Source organism: Engraulis encrasicolus, chromosome 9 (assembly GCF_034702125.1).
Source record: "Engraulis encrasicolus isolate BLACKSEA-1 chromosome 9, IST_EnEncr_1.0, whole genome shotgun sequence".
Taxonomy (NCBI): domain Eukaryota; kingdom Metazoa; phylum Chordata; class Actinopteri; order Clupeiformes; family Engraulidae; genus Engraulis; species Engraulis encrasicolus.
The window spans coordinates 1,415,138-1,438,782 of record NC_085865.1 but is presented as its reverse complement, the minus strand read 5'-3'; the positions used below and the strand labels follow the sequence as shown (position 1 = coordinate 1,438,782).

The window sequence follows — 23,645 nt, the reverse complement described above, 5'->3', positions numbered from 1 at the left end:
TATGTTTTGAGTTAGTGCAGGTTGAAAGTTCAGTCACAGATGTAGTAGTGCAGGTGGAATGTTCAGTCGCAGATATGGTGGTGGGGATGAGGGGGGGGAGCGTTGTCAGTGGCCTGGCTGGCTAGAGGCTGACAGTGAAGGGAGAGTGGGTTGAGTGTTCAGTATCTTGATTGCTTGATGCATCGTGCTGCTTGCAAGCCTGGTGGTACGGGAACGGAGGCGCCTGTACCTCTTTCCAGAGGGCAGGAGGCTGAACAGTTTGTGTGCAAGGGTGGCTTGTGTCTTTGATGATCATCAGTGCTTTTCGGGTGAGGCGTGCGGTGTAAATGTCCTGCAGGGAGGGGAGTGGTACTCCAATGATCTTCTTCGCTGTGTTCACAACACGCTGGAGTGTCTTCCTGTTTTTCTCCGTGCAGCTTCCTCCCCACACTGTGATGCAGCTGGACACGACGCTCTCTATGGTTCCTCTGTAGAATGTTGTCATGATGGAGGGTGTAGCACTTGCCTTCTTTAGTTTGCGCAAGAAGTAGAGACGCTGATGGGCCTTCTTCGCCAGTGATGTGTAGTGTTGGTGGTCCAAGAGAGGTCGTCGCTGATGTGCACTCCAAGGAACTTGGTGCTGCTCACTCTCTCCACAGCATCACCGTCGATGGTCAGTGGTGGCAGTTGTTTTTGGACCCTCTGAAAGTTGACAACAATCTCCTTGGTCTTGTTGACATTCAGCAGGAGGTTGTTGTCTTTGCACCATCTGGCCAGCAGGTCTACTTCTTCTCTGTAGTGGGTCTCATCGCCCTTAGTGATGAGGCCCACCAGTGTTGTATCATCCGCAAACTTCACTAGATGGTTAGTGCTGTGGGTCGTTGTGCAGTCATGTGTCAGTAGCGTGAACAGCAGGGGGCTGAGAACACAACCTTGCGGAGCCCCCGTGCTCAGGGTCAGGGTGCTTGAGGTGTTATTCCCTACCCGTACTGCTTGTGGTCTCTGCATCAGGAAGTCCAGCAGCCAGTTGCAGAGGGAGGTGCTGAAACCTAGTTTGTCCAGTTTTCTGATGAGTTGTTGTGGTATTATGGTATTGAATGCTGAACTGAAGTCAATGAACAGCATTCTCACATATGAGTCTTTATTGTCCAAGTGGGTGAGGGCTGGATGGAGGGCAGAGCAGATTGCATCCTCCGTGGATCGCTTGGCTCGGTATGCGAACTGGTAGGGGTCCAGGGTGGGGGGTAGGGTGGCTTTGATGTGTGACAGGACTAGCCGTTCGAAGCACTTCATGATTATGGGCGTCAGTGCTACAGGACGGTAGTCATTGAAGCATGATGGTGATGATGGTGATGATGAGAAACTTATTTTCTTCAGTGTTCTACTTACTAAAGAGGGTATTTTTCTGTAGTAAAATACTGAAATATTGTTTTTAGACTCGGAGTACACAGACGTGTATATATTTTACATATTTTTAAAAATATTTAAAAATTGCACTAATGTATTGTAAAATATTGGGTAACCACATGAAAGTTATGTCTTGTATAACATAGTTTTGAGTTCAAAAACTAAACAAATGGGTTTTCTCCTTGCATCCACTCATTTTTCATCAATATGACATGCAATGTGTGTCCTTATGGGGTGATGATTTCAGATTGTAAACCGGTATGAAGAGAGTTTGCCCATGTGATGAGGAAGTGAACATAGTTGCAGTTGATTGTAGTGTTGTGAATGACAGTGTGTTCCATGAGAAACCCAGTGTTTTTCTTTATGAAAATTGAGTGTAATCCAGAGAATTGTGTGTAATGGTGTGAAAAGAGTGTGTTTTAAAACTGGAATTTGAGTGTTAAGTAGGAATTGTGTTTAGTGTTCAGTGACATTGGTTAGGGGAGTTGGGAAATGGGTGAGATGTTCCGAGAATTGTGTGTGAAGTACCAGAACTTGTGTGGAGGCAATCGAGAAAAACTGTAAGTGTGTTGAAGCGCAGTTTCACTTGTTTGACAACAGAGGGCGCCACCCCCAGTGAGCACAGGGCTCTGCTGAGCGAGCTGAAGATCCTGAACTATATTGGACACCACCTGAACGTGGTCAACCTACTGGGGGCCTGCACCCTGCCGGGAGGTGAGTATTAGGACTACTCAGGTGTTCATAGGAGAGTTTAAATGTGTATGTTAATCTCTCTCTCTCTCTCTCTCTCTCTCTCTCTCTCTCTCTCTCTTTCTCTCTCTCTCTTTCTCTCTCTCTTTCTCTCTCTCTCTCTCTGTGTTTGTGTGTGTATGCACATGCATGCATGTTTCTGTTCACAACACAAAATGCATGTCCTGGTGTTCCGAGTTGTATAAAGTAGAATTTAAAGGGACACTGTGCAGGAAATGGTCAAAAAAGGTACTGCAACTATGCTGCTCATTTAAACTGGGCTGCCTATTGCCAAATTTGATCTTAACATGAAAGTGTACAAAGTAATAAACAAATACTTCCTAGTATGGTCCAAGTAGAGTCATTTTTGCAGCTAAAAATGGCTATTTTTGGAAATTCAAAATGGCAGACCATGGAGAAGATCCCCCTTTTCATGCATGAAAAGTGCCATTTTTCTAGTCATAATGAATACTTAGAATTTGATGCTGATGGCAAGTATTCATGAAAAAGGTAACATTAGTGAATGGGCAGCACGAATTCTGGAAATAAACACAAAAAAAATCTCGCACAGTGTCCCTTTAAAGTACTCCTAAAGATGTAATAACAACACTAGTGCTATGATACTACATGGTTTCAACTGTGCAATATCCTACTACTAGTGTTGTAATTACATCTGTAAGAGTACTTCTACATTTAGGCCTGTGTGGCATGGCTTGTTAGTGACAACATCTGTGGCCCCCATAGGCCCCCTACTGGTCATTGTGGAGTATTGCCAGCATGGGAATCTGTCTGCCTTCCTGAAGAGCCAACGGGATACATTCCAGAGGGATACATTCCAGAGGGATACATTCCAGAGGGATACATTCCAGAGGGATACATTCAGGAGCAGCAAGGTGAACTCTGAGTTTACTGTACAGGTTAATGAAAAACTAAAAGAAAAGTCCGCGACACCAAGCTCCCGTTACTCGTTTTTTTAAAGTTCACATTAAAAGAAGAGCAACGGGAGCTTGGCGTTGCAGACTTCTCTTTCAGTTTTTCATGGTATTTTTGCTGGTCCTGCACCAAATCTTTTTGAGACGGATGTGCGTGTTTTTCTCTCTTTATTTACTGTACAGGTTATCATCTACCACACTGTCAAACATTGTAAACCAGTTAAATGTAAAAAAAAAAAAAAAAGTTTGTAGGTGAACTCAACTCGAGACTTAACTCAACTTGAGGCTTTCTGAAACTGAGGTAACTTACAAACTTAAGGCAGCAGGCAACTTACTTTTTTTACATTTAACTGGCTGGGCAACTTACTTTTTTACATTTAACTGGCTGGGCAACTTACTTGTGATAGCCAGTTCATAGTTTTAGTTTATTTGAATCATGTTTTGGTTTTCAACATTTGGTTATGAAATGGTGTAAACAAGGAAAGTAAAATTGCATAGAATAGTAGGAAATAATGTATAGAAATAATGTCAACAGTGTTTTATGCTGAACTCTCTAGCCATCTGATCAGGTGGTACGCAATTTGGAACTTAACCTGTGACGTGGTGTACAGGTGGATGATGGAAAAGTTTGGATAATGGTGGATGGTGAGAGACCCTGGCAGAACACACTGTTTTGACCACATTCTTCTTTTACAAAGCATCTTTATTTTGTTTTTTCGATTAGATCAGCCCCAGTATTTATTTTGAGTTAGGTTTGTCAAAAATAAATCCACATCAAACGTAAGAGAAGAGGTGCGTTAATCCCTGCCAAGCGCTTCACCATAAATTTTGGAACCTGGAAAAAATTGGACACTACATTACTTTTTTTACATTTAACTGGCTGCAATTCATCACCATCAGTCATCTAGTTTTCTCTTTTTTTATCCTTTCTTTTCTTTCATCACCATCATTATCCATCTATCAGTCTCTCCATCCATCTATCCATCTACTGTATGTCTGATGAGTCAACAGCCTATCCTATCCATGCTCCACAATAAAGTTGGCCTCTATTAAAACAGTATTTTGATGAAAATTTTGGAAGTGGTAAATGGTAAATGGACTGCATTTATGTAGTGCCTTTCCACTCCTTCGAGCACTCAAAGCACTTTACATTGTAGGCCTAACATTCACCCACTCACACTCTCATTCACACACCGGTGGCCGTGGCTGCCACACAGGGTACCACGCTGCCACCAGGAGCAAGTTGGGGTTAAGTATCTCGCTCAAGGACACAACGATGGAGTCAGGCCGAACGGGGCTCGAAAATGCAACCTTTGGGTTGCTGAACGGCTCCTCTACCACCTGAGCTACCACCGCCTAGTAACACCCTCCCTCACCACCTTACCACACTACAGTATAAGTGTCTACCTACCAACTGTTGGCCACGCAGACACACACACACGACGTGACACATCAGTTACACACATCTGCAGTATTTGGCAGCAAAGCTACGGGCAGACCAATTGTATTTAACACCACCATTTCACACCACAAGTCTACAGTGTGGCTTCAAACATTCTTTTAAACAAGGCTGTTATACCGTTTGTTCGTAGTTTTTAGTTTTTCAAAGGGTGAAGTGTGCTGTGCTACAAAATGTTCACAGTTCTGAAAAGTAGGGCAATCGTACATGCCACTTTTATAAATAGTTTTACAGTTTATATGTGCATGCGTGCCACTTCCTCTGTGATCATGTCCCGCCCTGGTGTCAGTTCGTGTGTCACGACTCTGCGTGTGCGCGTGCTGCTGTTGAGTTCACTTGTGCTTCTTCATTTGGTGTGTGTGTGTGTGTGTGTGTGTGTGTGTGTGTGTGTGTGTGTGTGTGTGTGTGTGTGTGTGTGTGTGTGTGTGTGTGTGTGTGTGTGTGTGTGTGTGTGTGTGTGTGTGTGTGTGTGTGTGTGTGTGTGTGTGTGTGTTGAGTTCACTTGTGCTTCTTCATTTGGTGTGTGTGTGTGTGTGTGTGTGTGTGTGTGTGTGTGTGTGTGTGTGTGTGTGTGTGTGTGTGTGTGTGTGTGTGTGTGTGTGTGTGTGTGTGTGTGTGTGTGTGTGTGTGTGTGTGTGTGTGTGTGTGTTGAGTTCACTTGTGCTTCTTCATTTGGTGTGTGTGTGTGTGTGTGTGTGTGTGTGTGTGTGTGTGTGTGTGTGTGTGTGTGTGTGTGTGTGTGTGTGTGTGTGCGTGTGTGTGTGTGTGTGTGTAGTTGACTTGTGCTTCTTAATTTGGTGCCTTTCTTTACTTGTGTAGTGTTGGTGTCGCCAAGGCCACCAAGGCCACCTAGACAGCACACAGGCCACAGTGGCCGTGTTAACACACTTCAGCTACAACACCCATCATCACTACCTACAGTCCCAGGAAAAAGTTTGTGCACCCTTTGAAATTTCTTACATTTCTGTCAAAATTGATCATAAAACATGGTCTGATCTTCCCGGAAATCTCAAGAAGGAACAATCAGAGTCTGCTTTAATTAATTCAACCCAAACATTTACATGTTATCATATTTTTATTGGTCATAAGGCCATAACATTCACAGGAGAGCAGGGTATAAGTAAGTACACCCTTGCATTAAGTAGGTTTTAACCCTCAGTTAGTTGCAATATCATCAACCAGATGTTTCCTGTAGTTGCAGATCAGATTAACAAAACAATCTGGATGTATCTGGTCTCCCTCTTCTTTAGAAAACTGCCTCTCGTCAGTAAGGTTTGTGGGATGTCTGGAGTGCATAGCTTTCTTGACTTCATGCCATATAATCTCAATTGTTTTTTGTCAGGGCTTTGACTGGGCTATTCCAGAGTGTGTATTTCATTATTATGAAGCCATTCTAAAGTCGATTTGCTTCTAAAGTATGGGTTGTTGTCACATTTCAGCACCCATCCTCTTGTGTGCTTCAACTGTGTGACAGACTTCCTCATGTTTTTTCTGTAAAATATCACAATAAACTTGAGTTCATTGTTCCACTGATAATAGCAAACTGTCAAGGGCCTGAGGTAGCCAGGTAGCCGCATATAATGATGCTCCCGCCACCATACTCAGAAGAGGAGATGTAACCAAGAATAGGTAAAAATGGGATTCATTCTGCCATTCTAAAATTAATGGGGTTTCCGTCCAAAAAAATATTGCTACACCTTTAAGGTTTGCGGAATAGCATTTGTATGTGTCACAGAATTGATGCTAAATTCTCTGTAGACCAAAGTTGAAACCATAGTTGAATTGGTATGGGGAACACACAATGTCATGTTTGGAGGAGAACTGGAGAACCACACCTTCACCAAAACATCATCTCCACCTTTGAGTATGGTGGCGGGAGCATCATTATATGCGGCTACCTTGCTGCCTCAGGCCCTTTTCAGTTTGCTATTATCAGTGGAACAATGAACTCAGAAGTTTATCGAGATATTTTACAGAAAAAAAGTGAGGTAGTCTGTCACACAGTTGAAGCACACAAGAGGATGGGTGCTGAAATGTGACAACAACCCATACTTAAGCAAATCGACTTTAGAATGGCTTCATAATAATGAAATACACATTCTGAAATAGCCCAGTCAAAGCCCTGACAAAAAACAATTGAGATTATATGGAATAAAGTCAAGAAAGCTATGCACTCCTGACATCCCACAAACCTTTCTGACGAGAGGCAGTTTTCTAAAGAAGAGGGAGACCAGACACATCCAGATTGTTTTGTTAATCTGATCTGCAACTACAGGAAACATCTGGTTGAGGTTATTGCGACTAAAGGAGGGTCCACACCTATTGAATGCAAGGGTGTACTTACTTATGCCTTGCTGTCCTGTGAATGTTTACATCTTATGGCCAATGAAAATATGAAAACTTGTAAATGTTTGGGTTGAATTAGTTAAAGCAGACTGGTTGTTCTTTCTTGTGATTTCCGGGAAGATCAGACCATGTTTTATGACCAATTTTGACAGAAAGGTAAGAAATTTCAAAGGGTGTACAAACTTTTTCCTGGGACTGTATGCCCTCCCTATGACTGTGGGGGGCACCTGGCTACGTCCCCTATGGCTGTGGGGGGCACCTGGCTGTGGACGGCACCTGGCTGCACCCCCCTATGGCTGTGGGGGGCACCTGGCTGTGGGGGGCACCTGGCTGTGGGGGGCACCTGGCTGTGGGGGGCACCTGGCTGCACCCCCCTATGGCTGTGGGGGGGCACCTGGCTGCACCCCCCTATGGCTGTGGGGGGCACCTGGCTGCACCCCCCTATGGCTGTGGGGGGCACCTGGCTACGTCCCCTATGGCTGTGGGGGGCACCTGGCTGTGGGGGGCACCTGGCTGTGGGGGGCACCTGGCTGTGGGGGGCACCTGGCTGCACCCCCCTATGGCTGTGGGGGCACCTGGCTGCACCCCCCTATGGCTGTGGGGGGCACCTGGCTGTGGGGTCACCTGGCTGTGGGGGGCACCTGGCTGCACCCCCCTATGGCTGTGGGGGCACCTGGCTGTGGGGTCACCTGGCTGTGGGGGGCACCTGGCTGTGGGGGGGCACCTGGCTGCACCCCCCTATGGCTGTGGGGGGCACCTGGCTTTGTCCTGGGCCAAAGCTGTCAGTGTCCCTGTATACAACAATAACTTTATCCTTCAACTATCATTACCCATTTTACTCAGGTATATAGTACCATACAATAATATGCAAAACATAATAACAATAATAAATGATAACCTCGTTAATACATTCTGAAAATGATTTTGTTCTTCGTACTGTACTCTCTTTCCCTCCATTTCCTACCATCAGACGCTCTAAAGTGTCCTCTCTCTCCAAGTCTCTTCTCTCTCTCCAAGTGTCTCCTCTCTCTCCAAGTCTCCCCTCTCTCTCCAAGTCTCCTCTCCAAGTCTCCTCTCCAAGTCTCCTCTCTCTCCAAGTCTCCTCTCTCTCCAAGTGTCCTCTCTCTCCAAGTGTCTCCTCTCTCTCCAAGTGTCTCCTCTCTCTCCAAGTCTCCCCTCTCTCTCCAAGTCTCCTCTCCAAGTCTCCTCTCCAAGTCTCCTCTCTCTCCAAGTCTCCCCTCTCTCTCTCCAAGTGTCTCCTCTCTCCAAGTCTCCCCTCTCTCTCTCCAAGTCTCTCCTCTCTCCAAGTCTCCCCTCTCTCTCCAAGTCTCCCCTCTCTCTCTCCAAGTGTCTCCTCTCTCTCCAAGTGTCTCCTCTCTCTCCAAGTGTCCCCTCTCTCTCTCCAAGTGTCTCCTCTCTCTCCAAGTGTCTCCTCTCTCTCCAAGTGTCTCCTCTCTCTCCAAGTGTCCCCTCTCTCTCCAAGTGTCCCCTCTCTCTCTCCAAGTGTCTCCTCTCTCTCCAAGTGTCCCCTCTCTCTCCAAGTCTCCTCTCCAAGTGTCTCCTCTCTCCAAGTGTCCCCTCTCTCCAAACCAAATGTGACCCAATGTGGCGGCTGTGTTTTAGGTGACTGGAGAAGAGGACTGTGGGAAACGGAGTCCGGTGAGCATCTCCAGCGGCAGCTCCAGGTGTGATGAAGAGAGAGAGGGGGAGGATGATGACAAGGGCCATGGTGAGAGGAATAATATTATATATTCAAAAACGATACACTCAACTCACGACTCTGTGTATCACGATTTCTCGATTCGATACAATATCGTTACAGCCCTAATGGACAGTCATATTTGAAACAGATGCTTGGTGTTGGGGACTTTATTTTTTCTCTCCATCCTTTCTGATTCTCTTCCTGGTGTGCTCGTTCTGTGTGTGTGTGTGTGTGTGTGCGTGTGTGTGCGTGTGTGTGCGTGTGTGTGCGTGTGTGTGTGTGTGTGTGTGTGTGTGTGTGTGTGTGTGTGTGTGTGTGTGTGTGTGTGTGTGTGTGTGTGTGTTTGGGGAATGGTGGGTCTTTCATCATGTTACACTTCAAATACAACACCTTTTATCCTTGCACTATCATTTGCCATACAATAATATTGGCATACAATAATATGATAATAATTATAACCTCGGTAATACGTACATGCTGAAGATTAGGGGTCGACCGATACAGGTTTTTTAATGGCCGATGCGATACCGATTTTTTTTTTCATCACCTTTGGCCGATACCCGATTTCCGACACCCGATATTTGGGGCCGATATGGGTTAAAAAAAAAAAAAAAGGTTAAAAAATTACAAATATTCCAAGTCTCAAGTTAAAAATAAACATTCCTTTAACATTATCAAATACTGTATGTAGGATACACTTGGCTACTGTTTATTACTGTATGTGCTTGTTCTGTTGCTGGCTGTGTTTCAGCCGGGCCTGTGGAGTCTCCCCTCCTCTTTGAGGACCTCGTCTCCTTCAGTTTCCAGGTCGCTAGGGGCATGGAGTTCCTCGCCTCACGAAAGGTAAAAACAAAAACCTTCTCAGTACTGATGTGTCTGTAATCAATTATAATCAATGAGTCAATCAATGAATCAATGAATCAATTAATCAAACTGCCAGCCAATTAGCAAATCCACCAATCAATCAATTAGTCAATACCTGCAATTGTACAATAACTTTTCTGTGGTTAATGACGCAAGTTAATAGCATAATAAGAATATACAGACATGTTCAAATATGACGTGCACCATAATCAGTTACTCTTCTTGATTCATAGATAAAATTATTTGTGACTGTAATTGGCATTATTGATTAACTGTATCAGTAACAGTGAAGGTACAACATGAAGCATAAAAAGAAGGAATCAGTTTGCATGAAGTTATTTGTAGCAGACACCGGTTTTAACACTTCACTAGCCTTTCAGATAGATAGTAGTCAGAGACTTATGACCAACATTCAATGTTGTCAATAAAACTTGTGTGTTGTGTGTTGTGATGTTCACTAAAGTGCATTCACCGTGACCTGGCTGTGTGCTGTGTGTTGTGTTGTGTTGTGTTGTTGTGTGCTGTGTGTTGTGTTGTGTGTTGTTGTCAGTGCATTCACCGTGACCTGGCCGCCAGAAATGTGTTGCTGTCCGCTAACAACGTTGTGAAGATTTGCGACTTTGGTCTGGCAAGAGACATCTACAAAAATCCAGACTATGTACGGAGGGGAGATGTAAGTCTTTAAACTACATACGGAGGGGAGATGTAAGTCTTTAAACTACATACAGAGTGGAGATGTAAGTCTTTAAACTACATACGGAGGGGAGATGTAAGTCTTTAAACTACATACAGAGGGGAGATGTAAGTCTTTCAACTACATACGGAGGGGAGATGTAAGTCTTTAAACTACATATGGAGGGGAGATGTAAGTCTTTAAACTACATACAGAGGGGAGATGTAAGTCTTTAAACTACATACGGAGGGGAGATGTAAGTCTTTAAACTACATATGGAGTGGAGATGTAAGTCCTTAAACTATGTACGGAGGGGAGATGTAAGTCTTTTAACTATGTGTGGAGAAGACATGTAAGTATTTAAAGGGACACTGTGTGAGATTTTTAGTTGTTTATTTCCAGAATTCATGCTGCCCATTCACTAATGTCACCTTTTTCATGAATACTTACCATCAGCATCAAATTCTAAGTATTTGTTATGACTGGAAAAATAGCACTTTTCATACATGAAAAGGGGGATCTTCTCCATGGTCCGCCATTTTGAATGTCCAAAAATAGCCATTTTTAGCTGCAAAAATGACTATACTTGGACCATATTAAAAAATATTTGTTTATTAATTAGTAAACTTTCATGTAAAGATCAAATTTGGCAACAGGCAGCCCAGTTTCAATGAGCAGAATAGTTGCTGTACCTTTTTTGACCATTTCCTGCACAGTGTCCCTTTAAAGGTCTTGTGATGAAGACGACTAAGGCACTGACACTTATCTGGGCCTATGAAGTCAGCAACTGCAGCTGTCAAATGAACAAACAGAGAGGTGTCAAAGTAGAAGCAGAAGTAGATTATAATGAGTACCTTATAAGGTAGTTAAACTGTACACTGTTAACACTGACATCTTACTACTACTTCTACCAGTGATGCGCGGGCTGACCCGAAAGCAGCGGGCGCTTGCAGTTAACTGCGGTCGACCGCAGGCACGGGTTATGAAATATTATTTTTAATGAAATTCGGGTCGGGTGCGGTCGGTCAGGACCTTTGAAATGATGCCGAATTTTAAAGTAGGCTATAGGCTAGCCAATAGGCTATAGTTTACTAGCAGACAGGGACATTTTTTGGGAAATAGATCAAAGTTTATATGGCTGAATAACTACGATGGTGCCACGCGCTCTGCAGGAGACTTGGGCTCCTGCGTCGGCCGAATATCTTCTGCGCGCAACTGGTGCAGCAGGTGCAACCATTGAGTGCATTTTGAAGAACACAGAGGGTGCTCTCTAAACAGTGCAGTGATGGATATAGCCTACATATTTTCTTATAGGCTACAATTGTAATGGTTTCGCACTCATTGTGCTTTGCCAATGACGCTAGGGTGTTCATAAAGACGCACGGCTATTTTCAAAGGCGGGTCGGGAAGCGGGCCGGGTCAATATTTTCCATGAATATTTCTTGCGGGCAGGGCAAGCGGGCGGACTAGGGAAAAAAGCGGTCGGGTGTGTCTTGTTTTTTCGTCGACCCGCGCATCACTGATTGCTACTTTTGAGAACATAAGAGTTTGTCCTTCTGCAACGGATTCATCTGATTTCTTGTCTCTTAACTAGTGAATTTTTTGCTTGCATCTTTGATTGTTTGTATGTCTATCCATGTGTTTGTCTGTGATTATATGTTTTGTCTGATTGCACCAACCGTGGAAGTCTGTTTGTTCATGTGTTTTGGAAGTCTGTTTGTTCATGTGTTTTGGAAGTGTGTTTGTTCATCTGTTTTGTCTGTGTGTCTGATTATGAGGATGTCAACAGTAAGTGATTCTGCAGTGCATCACGATCACAATTCAATCATCTATTTGGCAAATGCCATCATCGATGCGGCATTGATTTTTTCAAGTTTCCATTACTTTCGAGTGCATTTTCCAGAACAAATGAACTTTAAATTAAATTAAAGCGCTTCAAAGCATTGAAAGCTGCAGGAATGATACACACAACAGCCATTAAATGTTGTTCAGTATCTGACTGCTTGTATAGCCTCAGGACTGATGAAAAATGTGCCAATGCTCTCAGTAGAAATGTAATGCATTGCAAGGCATCAGACCGAATCGATTCAAATTGAATCCCACATCCTGAATCGAAATCGTGAAGCAGCCATGGCTCAATGGTTAGAGCGCTGGCCTTTAGATCAGAGGGTTGCAGGTTCAAATCCCTTCATTACCAGCACCTTCACCCATGGCTGAATTGCACTTGAACAAGGCACCTAACCCCATACTGATCCAGGGACTGTAACCAATACCCAGTACCTAAATAGCTGTAAGTCACTTGGGATATACAAGTGTCAGCTAGTGTAATGTCATGTAAGGGCAGTGCAAAAGCACCCCACTAATGATTACTAAACTGTTTGTGTACCAGGCCAGGCTGCCGCTGAAGTGGATGCTAAATGTAATGTTATGTAATGTAATGTAATAATGTGATGTTATGTAATGTAATGTAATAATGTGATGTTATGTAATGTAATGTAATGTAATGTAATAATGTGTTTGTGTGCACCAGGCCAGGCTGCCGCTGAAGTGGATGGCTCCGGAGTCCATCTTTGACAAGGTCTTCACCACCCAGAGCGACGTCTGGTCCTTTGGAGTACTGCTGTGGGAGATCTTCTCTCTGGGTGAGACAGACAGACAGACAGACAGACAGACAGACACACACACACGCACGCACTCATGCACACACGCACGCACGCACTCTCTCTCACACACACACACTTTGACATACTGCTATGGGAGACACACTCAAGCAAATCACAATTAAAACATGGGCTGTGATTCCACATACACACACACACACACAGTTTAGTCTTTTATTTGGATCACCACACAGGGAAGGATTACAGATCCAAACATTAATGGAAATATTCTGCAGATTGGCAAGTATGATGAAAATCAGAATAATAAGTCCATTAGTCTCTATGGATAGATGTGACATCTCCGTCTCAAATGGGCAAGCTTCATGTTATGGCAGAAATTGGACAAAATTTGGCCAGTGCCTTTGCACTCTTTTTGCATAATCCACACAGTTGCAAGCCTCGCATGATGTTTATGTATGTGTCCAAGGCTCCCAAACACAAGGACGACTAACTTGCACACACACGCACGCACACACGCACGCACACACACACACACACACACACACACACACACACACACACACACACACACGCACACGCACACGCACACGCACACGCACACACACACACACACACACACACACACACACACACACACAAATGAGTCACCTAATGTTCTGCCCAGCATGCACACACACAAGGAGGTAAACAGCTATCAATTACCATGGCAACCACAGTATTATATGGGGTCACCCTCTGTTACACCATGGTAACATGTCAGGCAAAGGAGAACATTATTTACATGTCTAAAACATAAGAAAAATAAAAACAAAATAAAAAGTATAGAGCAGAGAGAGGGTCCGAGGCACTCTGAAGTCAAGTTAAAAGTCCTATATTTTCTAAAACGGGACAAATTTCTTAATGTGTGCCTCGGACCCTCTCTCTGCTCTCTACATGTATTCTTGGACACCGATGAGTACCTGAAGTTTCTTAAAACCTACCCACAGACGCAACTCTCCGCCTCTCTCTCTCTAACAGAAAAAGTATGTTGATGGGTGATTGTGCTGTTCCTGCTGTGCTATGTATTAGTAGCAGAGATTCTTTAAGTATAGAGATATGCCAACATAATAGGTTTCTATGGGCACCTAACATGACCGGGTTCTGGTCTGCCTAAAGAGGCGTGTCATAATACTCCTAGCATTGAATAGAACAGTCCTTAGGTCTGCCTAGGTCTGCCTAGGTCTGCCCCCCCGACCCCCCCCCCCTTGCAATAATAGAACCCGGAAACAATGGGCCAATGGAACCTCTCTCTTATCTACTCTCTCTGGTAGTAGTGTTGATGGGTGTTTCTGTTGTTCCTGCTATGCTGTATGTTCATGGGTGAGTCTGTCGTTCCTGCTGTTTGTGTGTGTAGGAGCCTCCCCGTATCCCGGCATGAGCATGGACGAGGAGTTTTGCCATCGGCTGAAGACCGGCACTCGCATGCGCGCCCCAGAGTACAGCACCCCTGACATGTAAGCATGCGCGCCCCAGAGTACAGCACCCCTGACATGTAAGCAGCCCGGCACTCGCATGCGCGCCCCAGAGTACAGCACATGCGCGCCCCAGAGTACAGCACCCCTGACATGTAAGCAGCCCGGCACTCGCATGCGCGCCCCAGAGTACAGCACCCCTGACATGTAAGCAGCACAATTACTGTAAAGAACAACACAAGTGGGCCCGGCCGGGGCTCAATCGGATGGGCACTCAACTGCTACACCGGCTGTATGCAGATCTTTTTTCTTTATGTCTATTGGAATGCTATGTGCTACTAATATGTGTATATAATTTTATTTATTTATTTTGCTATTTTTATTCTAACCAGACTCTGTGCTGCACTTTGGTCAGTTTTGTACTGTTTTAAATGTGCTTTATAAATAAACTTACTTACTTACTTACTTACTTACTCACTTACTTACTTACTTACCAGCGACCCGGGTTCGATTCCGGAACGAGGTCATTTGCCGAACCCTCCCCGTCTCAACTGTCCTGTCATAATAATGACATAAAAGGCCCCAAAAAACAACGCTACAACAACCCTAACCCTAACCCTAACCCAAAACACCTAACCCCCACAACACCTCACCCTAGCACCTGCAACCTAACCCTAGCCCTAGCACCTGCACTAACCCTAGCACCTGCAACCTAACCCTAACCCTAGCACCTGCAACCTAACCCTAACCCTAGCACCTGCAACCTAACCCTAACATCTGCAACCTAACCCTAACCCCCACAACACTAACCCTAACATCTGCAACCTAACCCTAACCCTAGCACCTGCAACCTAACCCTAACCCTAGCACCTGCAACCTAACCCTAACCCTAGCACCTGCAACCTAACCCTAACCCTAGCACCTGCAACCTAACCCTAACCCTAGCACCTGCAACCTAACCCTAACCCCCACAACACCTCACCCTAGCACCTGCAACCTAACCCTAGCACCTGCAACCTAACCCTAGCACCTGCAACCTCACCCTAACCCCAACCCTAACCCTAGCACCTGCAACCTAACCCTAACCCTAGCACCTGCAACCTAACCCTAACATCTGCAACCTAACCCTAACCCTAGCACCTGCAACCTAACCCTAACCCTAGCACCTGCAACCTAACCCTAACCCTAGCACCTGCAACCTAACCCTAGCACCTGCAACCTCACCCTATCATCTGCAACCTAGCCCTAGCACCTGCACTTGTTATTCTGTATATTTTCAGAGGTGTGAATCCCAAGTTGAAAAAATTTAATCCGGCCACGTTTCCTTTTCACACAAGTGCATGGCCTGCAGGGTAAAAAGGGGTCATGACAACCTCGCGTCGCCATATAGAACAATAGATGGAAGATGAATATTGTTTCAAATTGCTTGTAATTTTTTCCTGGTAGATATGTACATATATACAGTATGCTAGCATTATGGCTCCAAACTCTCACGCCAACATCTTTGTGTTGTTTTCATGGAAGAAAATCCATTGCACCTTCTCTAATGCTCCACAAATACATGTTGGTGTCGGAGTCCGCACGGGTGATGTTCTGATGCTGAAGTATGTTTTTAGGACATGATGCAATGAATGGTTTTAGAATCATGAGAAAAAAATCTTTTAAAGTGTGATTCCTTCCTTCCTTCCACCGTGCATTAACACCACGTTAGAGTAGTTAATTTGAACTAGGCCCATCATGAATGTGTCATAGATGTGTGACATGTTCATTATGTCTTCAACTTTCTTTATTTGTTTCGACAGTGAGACTTCCGTGACCCTCTGACGAAGATGGAAAGTTGATTTTTCCATATAAGGCATAATAAAGAATATGGGCTATGTTTTTTCTTCTGTACATTGACTGTCTTTGGTTGCCTGTGTGCATACAGACTGCTTTTCATGGCTGTACACACTCGCCTCCAAAAGAGTTGTCGCCTATCCATCTGTTTGGAATAACAGCTAATAACCTGACTTTCAATTAATCACTTGGCTTCAGAAGTCACTCATATGAAAGCTACAACCCTCTCGAATGAAAATGTATGTACAAAAATAAATTTCATGCACCAACGAAAGACTGACCCTTTATTGAACACAGACAGGGCAGATTTTCACAAGACAAAAGTTTTGTCGCCTATCGAACATAATGTGAAAATGAGCAGATAAGTCACTTCAAAACACTTCAGATACGCAGATTGGGTGTCATACTTAATCACTGAATCACTCTCACCTCTCCAGAAAATCAACTTTGGCCTCAGGTGTATGTTTAGGGTCATTGTAATCATGGAAAGCAACACAATGAAAATCAATGGAGTTCAATGAGAGATGGTGACATATTCGCTATTCGTAGAGCAATACATGTTTAACTTCATGATTTAATCAATGATAAAAGCCCTCAAACACCTGCAGCATGCATGCAGCTCCTCATAAGAGCTGTATCTGTACCATGTTTCACTTTATGCACCATTTCTCTTTTTTCATATTCTTCATCTCCAACACCATATAGTTTTAATGCTATCAGTTCTAAAATGGTTGATCTTGGGATCTTGAATTCAGAGTATGAGTCCCATTAGCCTTCATTTTTGTCAGAATTAGGCCTGACATACTCTTGGCTGGCTTTTTTGAGACCGGACAGTGGGAGAGACTTCTTTGGTGTTAAAGGTGAAGAATTTGGAAAAAAATACATGGTGCCTAAAGTCAAACATGGGAGGGATACAGCTCTTATGTGGAGCTGCATGCATGCTGCTGGTGTGTGAGGGCTTTTATCATTGATTACATCATGAAGTTAAAAATGTATTGCTCTACGAATAGCAAATATGTTACCATCTCTCATTGAACTCCATTGATTTTCATTGTGTTGCTTTCCATGATTACAATGACCCTAAACATACACCTAAGGCCAAAGTTGATTTTCTGGAGAGGTGTGAGTGAATCAGTGATTAAGTATGACACCCGATCTGCGTATTTGAAGTGTTTTGAAGTGACTTATCTGCTCATTTTCACATTATGTTCGATAGGCGACAAAACTTTTGTCTTGTGAAAATCTGCCCTGTCTGTGTTCCTTAAAGGGTCAATCTCTCTTTGGTGCATGAAATTTATTTTTGTACATTCATTTTCATTCGAGAGGGTTGTAGCTTTCATATGAGTGACTTCTGAAGCCAAGTGATTAATTGAAAGTCAGGTTATTAGCTGTTATTCCAAACAGATGGGTAGGCGACAACTCTTTTGGAGGCGAGTGTATTCTTACATGTGTAATGACAATAATCTACTGTGTAATCTAATGTGAGGCAGCTGTGGCCTAATGGTTAAGGAGATGGGCTTTAGATCAGAGGGTTGCAGGTTTGAATCCCACCCTTCCACTCCCTATCTCACTCCATAGCTGAAGTGCCCTTGAGCATGGCACCTAAGCCCACATTGCTTCAGGCACTGGAACCAATACCCTGTACCTAAAACAACTGTACTGTAAATGGCTTTGGCCAAGAGGATGACATTTTTCGGGAATTCCTGTGGGTCCCGCGGGTCCTGCGGGATTTCCGTGGGATGGGAGTCAAAATTCAAAGATGAACGGGAGCGGGCAGGAGCGGGAGTAAAGATGAACGGGAGCGGGCAGGAGCGGGAATAAAAATGAACGAGAGCGGGAAAGCTTGCTTATTTTTTCATTAAAAAAAGCCTTGTTTTTTGATGAAACGGGAGTGGGATTGATTTTGAGTGGGAGTGGGCAGGATTGGGAGACATTCTTTTCAGGACGGGATGGGATGGGATTTGTTTCTTTTACTCCACTCCGGGACGGGACGGGATGGGATTTTTTTTCTGGGACCGGGATGGGACGGGAGTGAAAATCCACTCCCATGTCATGCTCTGCTTTGGACCAGCTAAATGTAATGTAATGTAATGTAATGTAACTTAATGTAATGTAATGTAATGTAATGTAACTTAATGTAATGCAGCTATGACACCATACTGTCGTGCTGGGAGAGTGAGGCGAGTCAGTTAACTCAACTTGATAAAGCCTTGAGTTGAGTTGAGTTGAGTTTACTTACAAACTTAAGGCAGCAGGGCAACATAGCTTTACATGTACCTGGCTGCAATGCTTTACATGAGAATGTCATGTGCAATGTAATCTAATGTGTGATGTGTAATGTGTGAATGCAGATATAACATCATGTTGTCGTGCTGGGAGAGCGAGGCGAGCGAGAGACCCACCTTCACACACCTGCTCAACACACTGGGGAGTCTGCTGCAGACATGCGCTCAACAGGTCAGTTCCTGAGTGTGTGTGTGTGCGTGTGTGTGCATGCGTGCGTGCGTGCGTCTGTGTGTGTGTGTGTGCGTGCGTGCGTACGTGCGTGCATTTGTGTGCGTGTGTGTGTGTGACTCACATGCACACTTGATGTTTCTCTCTTGCCCAATCTCATGTGCTGATATTTCAGCCAGTCACAGCAGACGTCCATTAAAAACTGTGTGCAGTGTCAGTGAATATAGTATATTAAAAAAACAAAGATGCGGAACAAAAATACAGCACATGTATCTTATCGTAGACAGCAAACTGTTTTAGTAGAAAGCAGGCCAGACCATTCATTTAGGTGTGTGTGTGTGTGTGTGTGTGTGTGTGTGTGTGTGTGTGTGTGTGTGTGTGTGTGTGTGTGTGTGTGTGTGTGTGTGTGTGTGTGTGTGTGTGTGTGTGTGTGTGTGACAGGCCAGATTGCTCATTTTGAATTACTTCGTAATTCACGAATGGTCTGATTGCGCTTTTCTGGGGAAGAGCTTAGTTGTCGACCAGACGGCCGGCCAATAAGCGATTCCACTTGGGCGCATAACAACATAACGTCATGAACGTCAACTGTCAGCAACTGGTCAACTCATTTCAAACCAGAGTTCAGCCTACCCAAGCGCTCCAGGGGCATCAAGGATAGGGGCCAAAAGTGAACAGTGTTGCCAGATTGGGCTGTTTCCCGCCCAATTGGGCTGCTTAGGATGGCAGTGTGTGGGTAAAAATGGCATTTAGCAGAAATTAATAGAATTGGGCGGGATTTTGTGCTTCTAGGTGGGTTTTGAGCATATGTTGGGCTGGAAATCATCAGCCTCATCTGGCAACCCTGAAAGTGAATTGCAAAGTAATGAATGTGGTGTGGTAGATGTGAATGTGGTGTAAGCAGGATAGTGTTACGGTGAGCATCTGTGTTGTCTTGGTGTGGTAGAAGCAGGCTAGTAGCATCTGTGTTGTCTTGGTAGAAGCAGGCTAGTAGCATCTGTGTTGACTTGGTAGAAGCAGGCTAGTAGCATCTGTGTTGTCTTGGTGTGGTAGAAGCAGGCTAGTAGCAGGCTAGTAGCAGGCTAGTAGCAGGCTAGTAGCATCTGTGTTGACTTGGTGTGGTAGAAGCAGGCTAGTAGCAGGCTAGTAGCAGGCTAGTAGCAGGCTAGTAGCATCTGTGTTGTCTTGGTGTGGTAGAAGCAGGCTAGTAGCATCTGTGTTGACTTGGTAGAAGCAGGCTAGTAGCATCTGTGTTGTCTTGGTAGAAGCAGGCTAGTAGCAGGCTAGAAGCAGGCTAGTAGCATCTGTGTTGTCTTGGTAGAAGCAGGCTAGTAGCATCTGTGTTGTCTTGGTGTGGTAGAAGCAGGCTAGTAGCATCTGTGTTGACTTGGTAGAAGCAGGCTAGTAGCATCTGTGTTGTCTTGGTGTGGTAGAAGCAGGCTAGTAGCATCTGTGTTGTCTTGGTGTGGTAGAAGCAGGCTAGTAGCAGGCTAGTAGCAGGCTAGTAGCATCTGTGTTGTCTTGGTGTGGTAGTAGCAGGCTAGTAGCATCTGTGTTGTCTTGGTGTGGTAGAAGCAGGCTAGTGGTACGGTGAGCATCTGTGTTGACTTGGTGGTGCTGCTGCCTCTCCACAGGACGGTAAGCATTACATTCCTCTGGACGCGCTCCTCGCTGGTGGTGACACCAGTGTGGCTCTCCAAAACGACTACACAGACGTCAACCAAAGGACACCACGCCATGGGTGAGATTACAGTGGTGCAACTAACACAGAACCGTGACAAGCATTGCTGCTAGCATTATGACTGCAATGTTACACTGAGATACATTGTGATGAAAGAAATATACGTCGTACACTATATATTATCAGTAGTATTCACTCACCTGCCTTGACTCACATATGAACATGCAGTCATGGGTGAGCGGTTAGGGCGTCAGACTTGCATCCCAGAGGTTGCCGGTTCGACTCCCGACCCGCCAGGTTGGTGGGGGGAGTAATCAACCAGTGCTCTCCCCCATCCTCCTCCATGACTGAGGTACCCTGAGCATGGTACCGTCCCACCGCACTGCTCCCCATGGGGCGCCACTGAGGGCTGCCCCCTTGCACGGGTGAGGCATAAAATGCAATTTCGTTGTGTGCAGTGTGCAGTGTTCACTTGTGTGCTGTGGAGTGCTGTGTCACAATGACAATGGGAGTTGGAGTTTCCCAATGGGCTTTCACTTTCACTTAAACTTCACTGCCATCCTATTCCTAACCCAGAGGGTCCAATATGGTATCAGTCCACCTTTTGCTTCTATTAACTTCAAGTCATCTGGGAGGACTGTGAATGTTTAACCATTCTTTCAAAAGCGCATTGGTGACATCGTACATTTATCTAGGTCCAGGCCTGGTCCGGATCATTTGGATGAGTGAGCGAATACTTTTGGTAATATAGTGTATTCTATTTGACAAGGGGGCTCACTAAACTGCCTGAAATGAGGCTTGAACCAAACTAAACCTTTCTCTGTGGTGTAAAGCTATAAACCTTTCTCTGTGGTGTGAAGCTATAAACCTTTCTCTGTGGTGTAAAGCTATAAACCTTTCTCTGTGGTGTGAAGCTATATGAACACCAGAGGGATGGATGCTGTGAGGATCATACAAGACGCTCCTCAGGCCAAGAACTCACAGGTATGTTCTGAACATTACAAAATGCAAACTGGAAATTTTTTTTAAAAATTAGTACATTTTCTCTGATTGTGTTTTTTTTTTAAAGTCTTTTAAATACTTAACTTAAAAAGTGCCAAACATTAAAAAAAACTGTGATAAATGAAGGAAAAATGTCTGCTCACTTAAATCCTCAATGTGTTCTTTTAATTGGCAAAGCTTTCGATTTAAGCGTGCAGACATTTTTATTTCATGTATCACAGGCAGTAAGCTTGAGAGCTGCTCAAGCGGTTTTGAGAGCTGACGCTGACGCTGACGCTGACCACACTCATTTGCAAGCCGTTTTGGGGGACACCGCCTTTTTCACGCTCAGTTACAGGAACCTTGAGTGTCTTTTCTGAAAACAGGGAAGAGTATAAATGCCCGTAGTTTCCTGTAGTGAAAACTAAGCCAAGCCTCAGAGAAGTGAAATTGCGTCGTGGTTTCATGTAGTACGCATTTAAATCCTCACCGTTAGTTTGAGGTAGTCTTGATATTCATTTCAGGACAACCCAACATACAACAGCATGGCGGTTCCTTCAGAGGAGAGGAAGCACATCAAATGGATCGAAAAACTCCAACCTGGCAACCTCAGCAAGTGAGTATCACCTAGTCACAAAAACACAAAAAGTGAGTTATTTTTGACACTCGAACACGTCACATTGTATCCCATCAGTCATCACTTCTGGACTGATAACCCTTTGAGTGGCATGGCATGAATAGAAATCTTCATTAGTATCACCAGTACGCTACTGAGCCCCAATCAATACACCTCACCTCACCACACACATGTACTCACTTATGACATCACCACACACACATGTACTCACTTATGACATCACCACACACACATGTACTCACTTATGACATCACCACACACACATGTACTCACTTATGACATCACCACACCTCACACATGTACTCACTTATGACATCACCACACACACATGTACTCACTTATGACATCACCATGTTCTCACTTATGACATCACCACACCACACCACACACATGTTCTCACTTATACCTCGTTCAAAAAGTCGAGAATCCCAAGAAAGCCGACCTAAAACCTCGGGAAAGTGGGCGTGAAGATCTGGTGACGCAATGTCAGATCGATAATTATCGAGGTTGATCTCAGGCGGAAGTATAGAACAACGAGTTCCCGAGCTTGTGTTTTGTATGACGACACACGCATCATCAACATGGCGCCCATGCATGGAACTAGCATGTAAACAGTATCATAAATGCTAAAATATCATCTTGTAATCACTATTAACAACACCAATTGATGTCATTCAATTGCAGATGTACATATGTCAGTACTGCTGGTCTCTGACTGTTTGATTTAGTCTACTTAAGCTAAAATGATATGTCATGGGTGTGGAGGCTCAAGGTGAGGTGAAAAAAAGAAAAGAGAACCAAAACAAAACACGCATGAATTCCGATTGTTCCGGGATCAGTGGCGTTCATGCGCCGAACTCCAGAACTCGATTGTCATGTGAGCAGAGTCGTCAGCTGTCTTGAGAGGTCCCGAGCTGGTGAATGCAACATTAGACTCTCCTGTGGGTGTGTGTTCTAAACTCTCCTATTTGACCACCTCTGTGGGTGTGTGTTCTAGACTCTCCAGTTTGACCACCTCTGTGGGTGTGTGTTGTAGGCTTTTCTCCCTCGGAGGGTCCAGAGTGGTGGTGGGGTGCGTGGAGGCCCTCCCCTGTGTGAACAGCTCAGAGGACGACGACAGCAGCAGCAGGAGCAGCAGAAGCAGCAGCCAGCGCCACATCATTCCCTGCCAAACACAGTGAGGAAGCAAAGAAAGCTCCCGCACACTGTTCACATTTGCATGGTTTAATGCAACGTTTCAATTTTGAATTGCTTGAAGAAGGTCAGTAGACCGAAACGTTGCATTGAACCATGCAAATGTGAACAGTGTGCGGGAGCTTTCTTTGCTTTAATGTTGGTGACCTAGGGGTTCCACTCCTACGCACCTGACCAAGGAGGTGTGCAAGAATTATTTACTTACTAAACACAGTGAAGACCCAGCCAGGACAGGACAGGACAACCTTCTTGTGGCTGAACGGTTCCTCTACCACCTGAGCCACCAGTGTTCATATCCCATCAACTATTGATGGCCACCACCACCTCTTCATCTCTCCAGTTACAGTCAACACCAACTCATCTCCTCTTCTCCTCCTATTAATGTTCCTCTTCCCATTTCCCTTGACATGGGACGATGTTTATTTTTGCACTCTGTGATTAGTATGTGCACAGAGAGGGACTTATAAGAAAAGACGAATAACATGAATAGACATGAATAGCATAGAGCTTGAAAGTGATGTCATATCCTCCGCATTCATGGAACCTCGGGACGTTTTTAGCGGAACAATTTAGCCTGTAATCCAATGGCCGTATTATTAAATTGACATTTTGATCCCGTTTAAATTGTGTCACAGGCTTGTTTCTGATATGTTTTTTTTTCTTTTCATACGGAACACCAAGTGATTTAGCAGGATGCGATTT

General features: G+C 44.6%; 1 protein-coding gene across 1 annotated transcript in view; it reads left to right on the top strand.

The window, feature by feature from the left end:
* The window catches only part of flt1 (fms related receptor tyrosine kinase 1), a 110,968-nt gene extending 88,038 nt beyond the window's left edge, over positions 1–22,930 (top strand). The window contains exons 16-27 of the mRNA XM_063207505.1: positions 1,987–2,100; positions 2,860–3,008; positions 8,476–8,581; positions 9,306–9,397; positions 9,969–10,091; positions 12,622–12,733; positions 14,106–14,205; positions 18,351–18,456; positions 20,085–20,191; positions 21,046–21,115; positions 21,637–21,728; positions 22,786–22,930. Of these exons, the coding sequence (XP_063063575.1) occupies positions 1,987–2,100; positions 2,860–3,008; positions 8,476–8,581; positions 9,306–9,397; positions 9,969–10,091; positions 12,622–12,733; positions 14,106–14,205; positions 18,351–18,456; positions 20,085–20,191; positions 21,046–21,115; positions 21,637–21,728; positions 22,786–22,930 (1,316 nt within the window). The remainder of the gene's footprint in view (positions 1–1,986; positions 2,101–2,859; positions 3,009–8,475; positions 8,582–9,305; positions 9,398–9,968; positions 10,092–12,621; positions 12,734–14,105; positions 14,206–18,350; positions 18,457–20,084; positions 20,192–21,045; positions 21,116–21,636; positions 21,729–22,785) is intronic.
* The last annotated feature ends 715 nt before the right edge of the window (positions 22,931–23,645 follow it).